Source organism: Choristoneura fumiferana, chromosome 30, assembly GCF_025370935.1.
Source record: "Choristoneura fumiferana chromosome 30, NRCan_CFum_1, whole genome shotgun sequence".
Classification (NCBI taxonomy): Eukaryota; Metazoa; Arthropoda; class Insecta; order Lepidoptera; family Tortricidae; genus Choristoneura; species Choristoneura fumiferana.
In genome coordinates, this window is record NC_133501.1 from 95,522 (window position 1) to 106,214 (window position 10,693).

At 36.8% G+C, this 10,693-nt stretch overlaps 1 protein-coding gene across 2 annotated transcripts; it reads left to right on the forward strand.

Annotated features, from left to right (window-relative positions):
* The first annotated feature begins 161 nt into the window (after positions 1 to 161).
* On the forward strand, positions 162 to 10,005 carry LOC141444796 (uncharacterized). 2 transcript variants are annotated; one of them, XM_074110446.1, is made up of 6 exons: positions 162 to 293; positions 970 to 1,000; positions 2,025 to 2,195; positions 3,790 to 4,005; positions 6,366 to 6,994; positions 7,910 to 10,005. In XM_074110446.1, the coding sequence occupies exons 2-6, from the start codon at positions 979 to 981 to the stop codon at positions 9,125 to 9,127; spliced, it is 2,256 nt and encodes a 751-aa protein (XP_073966547.1). In that variant the 5' UTR covers positions 162 to 293; positions 970 to 978; the 3' UTR covers positions 9,128 to 10,005. The 2 variants fall into 2 exon arrangements, with proteins under 2 accessions (XP_073966547.1, XP_073966548.1); XM_074110447.1 differs by lacking the exons at positions 162 to 293; positions 970 to 1,000 and adding an exon at positions 1,134 to 1,386.
* The last annotated feature ends 688 nt before the right edge of the window (positions 10,006 to 10,693 follow it).

Here is a 10,693-nt window from a genome sequence, read left to right on the forward strand (position 1 = left end):
AGGGGTGTTGGTGTTAATAACGCTTTTATTCACAAGACTGAAACAGGACAACCAAAAAAGTTGAAAAAAAATGACAGTGACGTTTGGTTTGACATTTGGTTTGGTTTTTGACGCAAAGTATTTGTTTGCGTATGGGTCAAAGAGTAGTATAATATACGGGGGTATGGGTGTATCTGTTGTTTGATGTCAGATGTTGACAAATTTTGTTCTCACGCAAGATTTGACGCACTTGTTTGTTTGTAACGCACTTTTTAATACTTTTCAAAAGAAAATAATACCTGTTGTTGGCCAAGGTAAGTCTATATAATTATTTATATATTAATACTACTGTGCTCCTCATACTACGATGCATTAATATTTCCCGGAACTTGAAGTAGGAGGAAAAGTTTGCATAAATTTATGATGAAACGTTATCTTGTAAATTATAATGTACTAGCTTTTGCCCGCGTGGTATTCGGTTACTGCGCGCTGTTCCCTCGGGAACTGTGCATTTCTCCGGGATAAAAAGTAGCCTATGTCACACTCGGGCCCATAAACTATCTCTATGCCTAAAATCACGTCGATCCGTCGCTCCGTTACGGCGTGAAAGACGGAAAAACACAAACACACTTTCGCATTTCAGGTTAAAGACATTTATTTTTCTCAAAGAACAATGTTCACTTACAGAGAAAACAATACATAAGCTGTGCAGCGCAGCGTACGTTAAACCTTAAAGTTAAACATATTTGTTAGTAAAACATAATACTAATTGTTAATCCTACTAATATTATAAATGTGAAAGTTTGTGAGTGAGTGAGTGAGTATGTGATTTGTAATATTAGTATGTATTTAAGTGTTTGTATCATCTTTAAATATCATTTGCTATCTTGTAAACTGTGTGTTATGTAAAAATTTGAAGAACTTCTGAATAAGAATGCAATAATGCTTATTTCTTTAAAGTTTTGAATTATAAACACTATTGTGTTTCAGTTAATCAGCATGGCAGCACAATCCACTACTAGTAAGTATTCACCAATTATAATTTTAATCGAAAAACCAAATAAACACAAAATAAATAAGAGATTTATTCTGTATAATTTATTGAATGAATGAACTAAAACAATGACTGCTCACCTGCAACGTTATGTATTTAAAGCCTGACCAGAAATATATGACTATTCGCCATGTTGCGGAATTTCATTGGAACTAATTTCTTACACTGGCAATAATTTTAATGATTGTCAGTGTCACTGTGGCAGTTTATTTGAACAATAACAAAAAATGCCCAAAATGATTTGTAGTCAACAACAGATCATTAATTTATTAAAAAACTACTGAAAAAAAAACGCTTGGGGAATGAAACTATTTCACTACAAAACCTTTCCAAATTACCATCAGAGCTAACAGGTAAACGTTGTAGACATGTCAAGATGTCATCGTTCCGACTATACTGAACAATAGCACCCTCTTGACAATAGTCATATATTTTTGGTTTACCTTTAATAGGTACGTTTATGCAAGAAATGTGTTCATGCAGTTGCTCCACCACACTGTAAGAACACACGCAAACCTCAAAAATTTGTGTGCCCTTCGTAACGTCCAAATTTTTTTGGTTGAAATTATTTGGTATAATATTTTATGGCATACAACAACCTACTTCTTTTTTTGCATACTTTTTTTTTCCTAAAGCACTTGGTGTATAATTGTTTAGTCTAAATTTTTTATTCCTGAAATGCTAAATCCATAATATTGTTAGAACTAATTATTATCTAGTCTAATATTCAATGTCCTAAAAAAAAATAACTTGGCCCATACAATAAATACCTTACAGACTAACTTACATATTTATAATCAATAATATTTAAAACTATGATGTAACGCGTTGTTTGAAACCCCTCCTGCCCCTGTAACGCATCGTAACGTTTTACAAGAACCCCCCTCCCCCCAAATTGCGTTACGTAATACTTGAACGCCCTCTTGATATGGACCTCAAATAAACGCTTGATTCAATAAATTACTGAAATATTGATTAACCATTTTTACAGAGCCCCCTTCAGTCCAGGAGATGTGCCATCTGTGCCAGCTCTCTATGCCAGGTCCAGCTAACTATCTCCATGAAATCAGCCTCCATCACCAGGCAGCTAAACAGATTGCTGCAGTCGCTCTGGATCGCTGGATAGCTCACATGACTGCTGACTCCGTGACCGTAGTTCAAGGTATGCAATTAAAATAAATAAAATATTACAGGAAAATTGACACCAATTTACCTAATCCCAAACTAAGCATAGCTTGTACTATGGATAAACATACATGCTTACATACATTTTAATCATTTAAGACCTGAGAACAAACCCTGAGCGGGAGCTAACCTGGGACCGGGTGCATATTCAAGTGTTTCAACCGGTTAGTTAAATGTCATTACCATACCACGTTTATTAGCACCACCCAAGGACAAGTTGCAAAAATTTTGATCACGCTCCATTTAGAAACCGGTTTTGTCTTTAGTTTTGACAAAAAATAACCACAAGCAATTCTTGTATATTTTGGGGATCTCGGATAGGGCTCCAATGATTGCGATGAAATTTGTATGTGTATTTGTGTGTTTGTTTGTAGGAGTTTTCGGGGATGAAAAATCGATCTAGCTTAGTCTTATCTCTAGGAAAACGCTTGTTACCGAGTTTTAGCCCTAGCAAAGCTCGGTCGCCCAGGTACTGTAAAATGAGCAGGAAATAAAAGGCTTTTTTATTTTATTTTTATTTATAAAGTATAGGTAGTGGCATGAGAGTTGAAGTGAACGATGACACACACAGCTCAAAAAAAAATCAAATTCAAAATTATTCAATAGTAGATTGTACAACGAGAGCATAAAACGAGCCATTTTACCCAAGACGTTCATATAGCCACCCGAGCCGGTACGGCGAGGGTGGATAGACACGTCGAGGGGAAAATGAATTTGATGCTCGAGTTTTACACACTGCTTTTCACTTCGATGGCTAGGAAATTAAATAGCAACAGTGAAAACAATTGTTCACTCACTACGTACATTTTATTTTTCATGCATTACTATATAATAATATTTTTTTAGTTTTAGTGATTTTTTTTTGATTAATTTTTAGTTTTAGATAAATAAAAAATGTATTAAAAAAATATAAAGAAACTTCTTTGTTTGTGGCTGTTGACACCTAATTACCTTGGTCTTAGACGAAGATTTTGTTTTATGCACTAGACACCAACTTTACGAGCATGAGAAGTGAAAAATTATTTATTAAGGTTGCATAAAGTACAATGTTTTACAATGGTTTGTACCTCTTTTTAAGTATAAAATACCTGTGCTAAGAGGCACCTTCTGTCGTAAAAGGTAAATTACAATTTGTACTGATTCATATTATTATATATTAGTTAGTTAGATACATTTATATTTTCTTAAGAACCAAATTAATGACATGCATAGCTTATATACTATGTGTGTGTGTGTTTGTGTATGTGTGCGTGTGTGCCTGTGTGTGCGCGCATATGTGTGTGTATGCGGCGTATGTGTGTGTGGCCATGAAACGAGACTGTGTAGTGTAGTGATCATGTCAAAAATCTTATACATGTTACAATCTTGTACAGCTACATGAAGAACTGATTGCACAAAAGGAGAATAAACGAAGTTAATGAGTAAATGACAAAATCCTGCTGTCATTACATGGCTTGTTCATGTAACAAATTACCTCAACTCTAGTGGCACTACCTATATAAGCGGGCTGTTCTCTGCAACTCAACTCGACTACAGGCACTATTCGATGATGATTATTATATTGTTTACAGACCCTGATGCAGTTGACAATGCTACATTCTGTGACATTTGCACTGAAGCAGTACCTTCTGCTGCTTACTCCAAACACCTGACTTCCAGACCTCACCTCATATCGGCTCTGGATGTCCAAGTATTTGAAGAACTGGTGAGGGAGTATGTTGACGTAGAAGACCTGAAATTCCTGGAATCTCCAACAGTTGGTGATGGGACCGTTGGGAAGAGTGATGGTAATTTTGAAACAATTGTATTTATCTGTTTAAAGGCTAAAAAACCTCGCCATATTGCGGAAAACCAATAGAACTAATTTCTTGCACTGGTAACACTGAATTCAAATGTCATCTGTCTATTCCTGTCAAAGTTTAACGTTGTTTGCGCGTGGTATTTTAAAGTGTTATTATATGTTTTTGTGCGTTATAATGCCGAAGATTATCCATAGCTTTGGAAAGTAAATAATTCACAATGTATAAAAGTATTTTTCATAGAAAAAGTTTGAGGTATTAGAAAATATTCTATTTTTTAAATAACATCACCTTAACCGTTGTCAATATGACTGATAGGTATCGTATAGTAAGTATAAAGAATGTTGCAATATAAAACGTAGAAGTGCTGCTTTCGCGTCAGGTTCTTTATATTCCTGGTCACTGGTCTAGAGATGGGTAAATCCGGATCTGAAGACTCAAAAGAGTCAGATCCTCAAGCGGATCCGAATCCCTTAATGACTCCTTTCAAATCTTATCGACTCCGGAGTTACTTACTCCGACCAAGTCCGGCCGGATCGAGCGGCTCGTGATCGCCGTCACACTCACTCGTTCCGCTTTCACTCTCGGCTCGGATCGGATCGGATCTTCGGGCGCTGAGTGAGCCGGTACCTACGTCGGTACTCGGACGGACTTCTCGCTCGGTTATATTGGAAAGAAATGAGATAGAATTAAAACACAACATAATATGACCGGAGCGGGCGACGCATATTTAACACTGTTTTCAAGCTTCAAATAGTCAAACAGAAAACTAGTTGGTTCTTAAAGTAGGTCATAGTTCTTTAAAAAATACACAATTTAGAATTTTTTAACATTAAAAGGACGAAATTAATCGGTACTTCAGTTTAGTACCTTGACCTTGGTCCCTACCGAACCGAGCCGAGCCGCATCGGCCGTAGATAAATTCATAATCGCTCGAAAGAACCGGAGTCAATAAAGGAGTCGGATTCAATAAGCGGATTCGGTACCGACACCGGAGCTGGATCTAGTGAGTCAGATCACTTCGCGGAGTTGAGATTACCCATACCCATGTCTACACTGGTCAGCCTTTACTAGTTGTTGCCTGGGCCTACGATAGCTGGCGCGGGTGTGGGTAACATCGTATGCACGCGACGTGCGCCCGCGCAGTTAGCGCTGCTCGTACTGTTGTCCAACAGGCGGCCACCCGCTCCATGCAAACCACGTCAGCTAGAGTACCTAGGCACTGACTTCGCGTAGAATTCGTTTATCGCTATCCCACGGTAATTATACCATGTTCTCAAATATCTGTAAACCTCAACTACTTCAATCAGGTCAGCGGTTTAAACGTGAAAGTTAACAGGCAGATGGACAGAAAAGAGTTATTTTGGCATTTATTTAAATTTATATTTAAACTCTGCATTTGGATGCAGAGTTCTCATTTTTTATTATATTTGGACCATACGAGAAATACTTACTACCCTACTTTCCATTTGGTCCAATTTTTAAAACAAAAATACTTAAGTATCTTAGAGAAGTTTTTAATACTTACAGTTTTTTTGTTGAAACAATTTTTCCTCCACAAAATCCGTATTAGTTTAACTACCACTTTTATTTTTTAATTTACTCATAGAAATGTGGATCACTTTTTATTTATTATTAAAAAAAAACAATAATTCGACAATCACGAAATAAGTTTAATTTTCTTATTAAAATACACTCATAAAAATTGCCTAGGGCATATGTATGTTTTTACAAGCTTTTATTTAACTTGCCCCTAATTACCCTGTTCGTTTGTTTATTTATTTGGGTCAAAATTTATATGTAGTTTTGAACATTTCAATAGAGGCAAATTACAATACAACACAATGACCCTTTATTGTACAACACAAATAGTAAGCAATACAGAAAACAGGCACAGAGAATATTACAAGGTTAACACTGGGGCCCTAGTGAAAAAGGGGTTAATTCTGCAAAAGTTGAACACCTGTTTTAGATTGAAAATACAAACTGAAATATAGATGCACAGAAAAACCAGAAAAATAAGACCATCACTGGGAATCGAACCCAGGTCCTCGGTATTCCGTACCGCGTGCTATACCGCTACACCAATGATGGACCATCAATTTAGGTTTTACAGGATGACCGTAAAAGTAAAAATTTGGAATTGAAATAAAAAATACAAAAAGATTCCAAAAAAACAATCTTAACCTGTTTTAGACTTTTCGACCCCTTTACACATAAAATAGCTGTGTAATTTCTGCAGACTTAACCCCTTTTTCACTAGGGTCCCACCGAGTAGGCCGCCTTATTGCATATTGCTACTGTCTCGATTAAAGTTCTAAAATAAATAAAAATAAAACTTTTTTCAGCCAAGACTACGTACAAATGTCATATATGCGCGCTGCAAGTGCCTTCGCCATTTAAATCAGAACACGAACACAGCATCCACCACCGCACGCGCGTCGCACTCGCCACTACGGCCGCACGACGCACCAGCGCGTTCCTTCACAACCAAACGCCTATAGGCGTCCAGTTCAAGGGCAACATTAAAATGACCGAACTACTAAAATCATACATTGGAACAGATTTGTGGAAGAGACCTGTTGAAGAGAAAGAAGATGTTATAGAAAAAGAAGTTGAAGAAAAGACATCGCAAGTTGAAATTAAAAAGCGACTGACGGCGAAGCAGTATTTTACTGATATATTGCCTTATTTACAATATACAGAAGCGCTTTACACTATTATTGTAGACGATACTGAGTATGTGACTATTAAAAACACGAATGGTACATGTATGAGAGTGCATGTAGCGAATTTTAACGGGATCTACAGTGACAGTGGTGATGTGCATTACAATTTGAAATGTAAAATGTGTCATGGATATAATCAGTATATGACATACAGTTCGGAAAAGGATCATGACAAGTTGCATGTTATGTGTCTTGGACATATACGTCAAGTTTTAACGCCAATTGATAACGTGCATGGTATAAGAAAGGTAGGTTTTGTTGTTTGCAATTAATTTTATTTTCGAATACAAACTGAGACATGGATGCACAGAAAAACCAGAAAAAGAGACCAGCGCTAGGAATCGAACCCAGGTTCTCAGCATTCCGTGCTGCGTGCCATACCCCTACACTGCCACTGGACAGGAGTACAGACGCGAATTTCTCCTATGCACACATATCTCAGGTTGCTTATTTCTACTACGCTACTTAAGCAGCAGCAGAAAAAAAAATTGGAGTTGAAATAAAAAATAGAAAAAGACTCCGAATAACCAATCATCATTTTATTTTCCACATTTTTTTTAAAGTTGGTGTTGGTTGCCACAGCAGGAAGTGCAGGTTCAACTCCCGCCGATGGTTCTCTATCGTTTGCCCGAATTTCATATGCCCGAATGTATCGTTTTCTAGAATTTGCATTTGCCATAAAGTAATTTATTTCTGAGATAGTAATTTCTTCACATTAAAAAAATCCTGAAAACAGCACGGTTCTATATATTTTATGGCAAACGTTGGTATGGCAAGTGAAATTCGGGCAAGTAAAGGTAAACGCCCACCGATGCATCCGAAATTTTCTTTCGTTTTGAAAAAACTTTGATTTCGTTGAGTTTTGTTAAAAAACTCATTTTTGGTATAAGATTTGTTTGCTGACTGTACTAGCACAGTCATCCAGCCTACATAACGTATACCAAATCGCAAGTCAGTCCGACCTTAATTCCGACTTAAGCAAAGAAGTAAATTTGTATAGTACGAGGTGAAGTTCACATAATTTTATTTTTACAAGCTTTTATGACATTGTACACAAAATTCGGGCAAACAATAGAAAACTTATGGCATCATGGGCGGAGTGTTTTTTTTATATTTCAAATAAAAAAATAAAAATATTAAAATGTGTTGCATTTTTTTTCCAGCTTGGCAACGGTCATGCGTTATGCGTCGTGTGCAACGCTTATATGCATGAAAACGCTATAGAAAACCATATATTCAACGCCATACACCACACCGCCGCCTTGGCAGAGGCATTGAAACTTGGAAGAAACTTCAAAGAAAGCAAAAACGATTTAAAAATCATAATATACACTTCCCAGCCTGTTGAAAAAACAAACTATGTAACAAACCATGTAAGAAATTTTCCGCATAATAATGTTAGTTTTGGCGGAGGCTTGAGCTTCCCTCAGGGTGGCCAGGGTAATTTAGTTATGCCGGAAGGGGGTTCTATATCTAAACCTCAATTTAGTGTTTTTGGGGTCCAGGGTCAAAGTGCTACATTTGGTAACACTGCTAGTACTGGTAAAACATTTGGTTCTGGCCCAGCTAACACTGGTTTCGGTGCTGGAACTGCTAGCGCTGGCACATTTGGTTCTGCCCCAGCTAGCAGGGGTACATTTGGTTCTGCCCCGGCTAGCACAGGCACAACATTTGGTTCTGCCCCAGCTAGCAGGGGTACATTTGGTTCTGCCCCAGCTAGCACAGGCACAACATTTGGTTCTGCCCCGGCTAGCACAGGCACAATATTTGGTTCTGCCCCGGCTAGCACAGGCACAACATTTGGTTGTGCTCCAGCTAGCACAGGCACAACATTTGGTTCTGCCCCGGCTAGCACAGGCACAATATTTGGTTCTGCCCCGGCTAGCACAGGCACAACATTTGGTTGTGCTCCAGCTAGCACAGGCACAACATTTGGTTCTAGTCCAGCTAGCATGGGAAAAACATTTGGTTCTGGTTCACCTAGCACTGGATTCGTTAGCGTTTTTACTAATTCAGCGAAAACCCTGCCATTTGGTGCCCCAGCCACTGCTAGTAATGGTACTGGCGCTGGTACAGCAAATTCTTTGTCATATGGTATTAAACCAGCTAGCATTAGTATATTTGGTGCTAGCCCTGCTAGTAATGATTCAGCTAGCACTGATACTGGCAAACCTGCTGCTAATAATGCATTTGGTGCTAGCACGACTAGCACTGGTGGATTATTTTCTGCTAGTAATACAACGTTCGGTGCTAATGCAATTAATAATGATACCCTTGGTGCTGATACTACTTCCAATAAGGATGATTCTCCAGTCAATCTTAAAAGTACAACTGAAAATACTGCTAACCCTCGATCCATATTTGGTGGTACACCCAACTAGTACCCAGTTTAGGGCCGGTTTCACCACTTGTCGACTAACTTTGAGTGTCAGTTAGAAGTAATGCCGTCTTTGTTTATTCGGACAAAACAAACAGAGACGGCATCACTGATATCCATCACTTAAAGTTAGTCGACACGTGGTGAAACAGGCCCTTAATCTTACAAAAAGTTATGTATCCTTACTAGTGACACACAGACACTAGCAAGATATTTTTTTATTGAATGAGACGTGTTGCCTGAAATAAATGCACTAGGCAATAAGAATAAAATCTATAACTTACATAAAAATTCCAACATTGTTATTTTTTTATATTAGCTTAACACCAAACTATTTATGGTGGTTAGTATTTTCTCTATCTAATAATGACTAAGTTATGTAGCATTTTCAAGTTTTCATAAGAAAGTATTTAATATTAAAATAAATACATGTATGTACATATTAATCGATTATAAAATAAAAGTAAAAACGTTATAAACGTTAAAGTTTTAATGTTATTCCATCTACGTCCTTTCTAAACGTGTTGTCGCTTCTAGTCATCTTAACTCGGTGAGTTACCTGTACTTTACAAAGAAACAGTGATTGATAAAGAAGCAATCATGACGACTCTAATTTTAAACCACTAAGAGCCATATTACCATGTTTAACGAATTTCTCACTGGCAGAACCGGAATCACCTCACTAATTACCTTGTTTATGTTGAAGTTATCGGCTGATATTTGTTACTTTTGTTAAATTACCCTTTTTGATTCGTTATCATGTTGCAGAAGAAATATATTGTTATATTAAAAATGTATAAACATTGACGCTTCTATTACTTTGTATTAAATACAATTAAGTTTTGTTTGTTGTATGTATAAATAAACTATTCACTTTTATAAGCTGGTTTCAATAGTTCATCATCCTTGAAGTATGCTCGAAAACCTAATATTTCAAAATAAATACCCATTGCTTACTTACCGTATACAATTACATTGTATTGTATTGTACAGTCGTCCTCATATAGGTACTTCGGAGCGGCCGAGGTGGTCAAAAATATCGAAACATGCACTCTTATTCTCAAGGCATTATGTAGTTTAACAGTCGCACAATAGTTTACTGCTACATAAACGCATATTGCTTGTGTCAGCGACAATCATGATGTATATAATCTAAGGTTTACATAATAACAGAGGTTCTTATTCTGCTACGCACATCATAATTTTTTATTATATTTTTTTTTTTGCTGTATCTATTATTTATACCGGGTGTGGCCTGTAATACGAGCAAATAATTAAAACATATATCGTACTCGTCAAACTGAACAACATTAGTTCAGCGACTTTTAAAAATAATGGAGTCTCTAGATTTTCCTTTTTTCATACAAATTAAATACTGCTATCAATGTACGCCATCTTAGAACACAACTGACGTCGCCTATCACGCTACAAACATCAAGCATTTTGCTTTACATTGCTTCCTCGAATAAACTTGTGTAATAAAAATGAGAAAACTAATTATTTTTTACATACATTTTCATCAACTGGCGTAATTATTTACGTTACCACCTCCTGCTCTAACACTTCAATT

Bases quoted from the DNA above. Each gene is read 5' to 3' on its own strand.
- LOC141444796 (XM_074110446.1), top strand. From the start codon at position 979: ATGGCAGCACAATCCACTACTA. The intron at 1,001-2,024 runs GTAAGTATTCAC...CCATTTTTACAG, and splicing joins GGCAGCACAATCCACTACTA to AGCCCCCTTCAGTCCAGGAG. The intron at 4,006-6,365 runs GTAATTTTGAAA...AACTTTTTTCAG, and splicing joins GACCGTTGGGAAGAGTGATG to CCAAGACTACGTACAAATGT.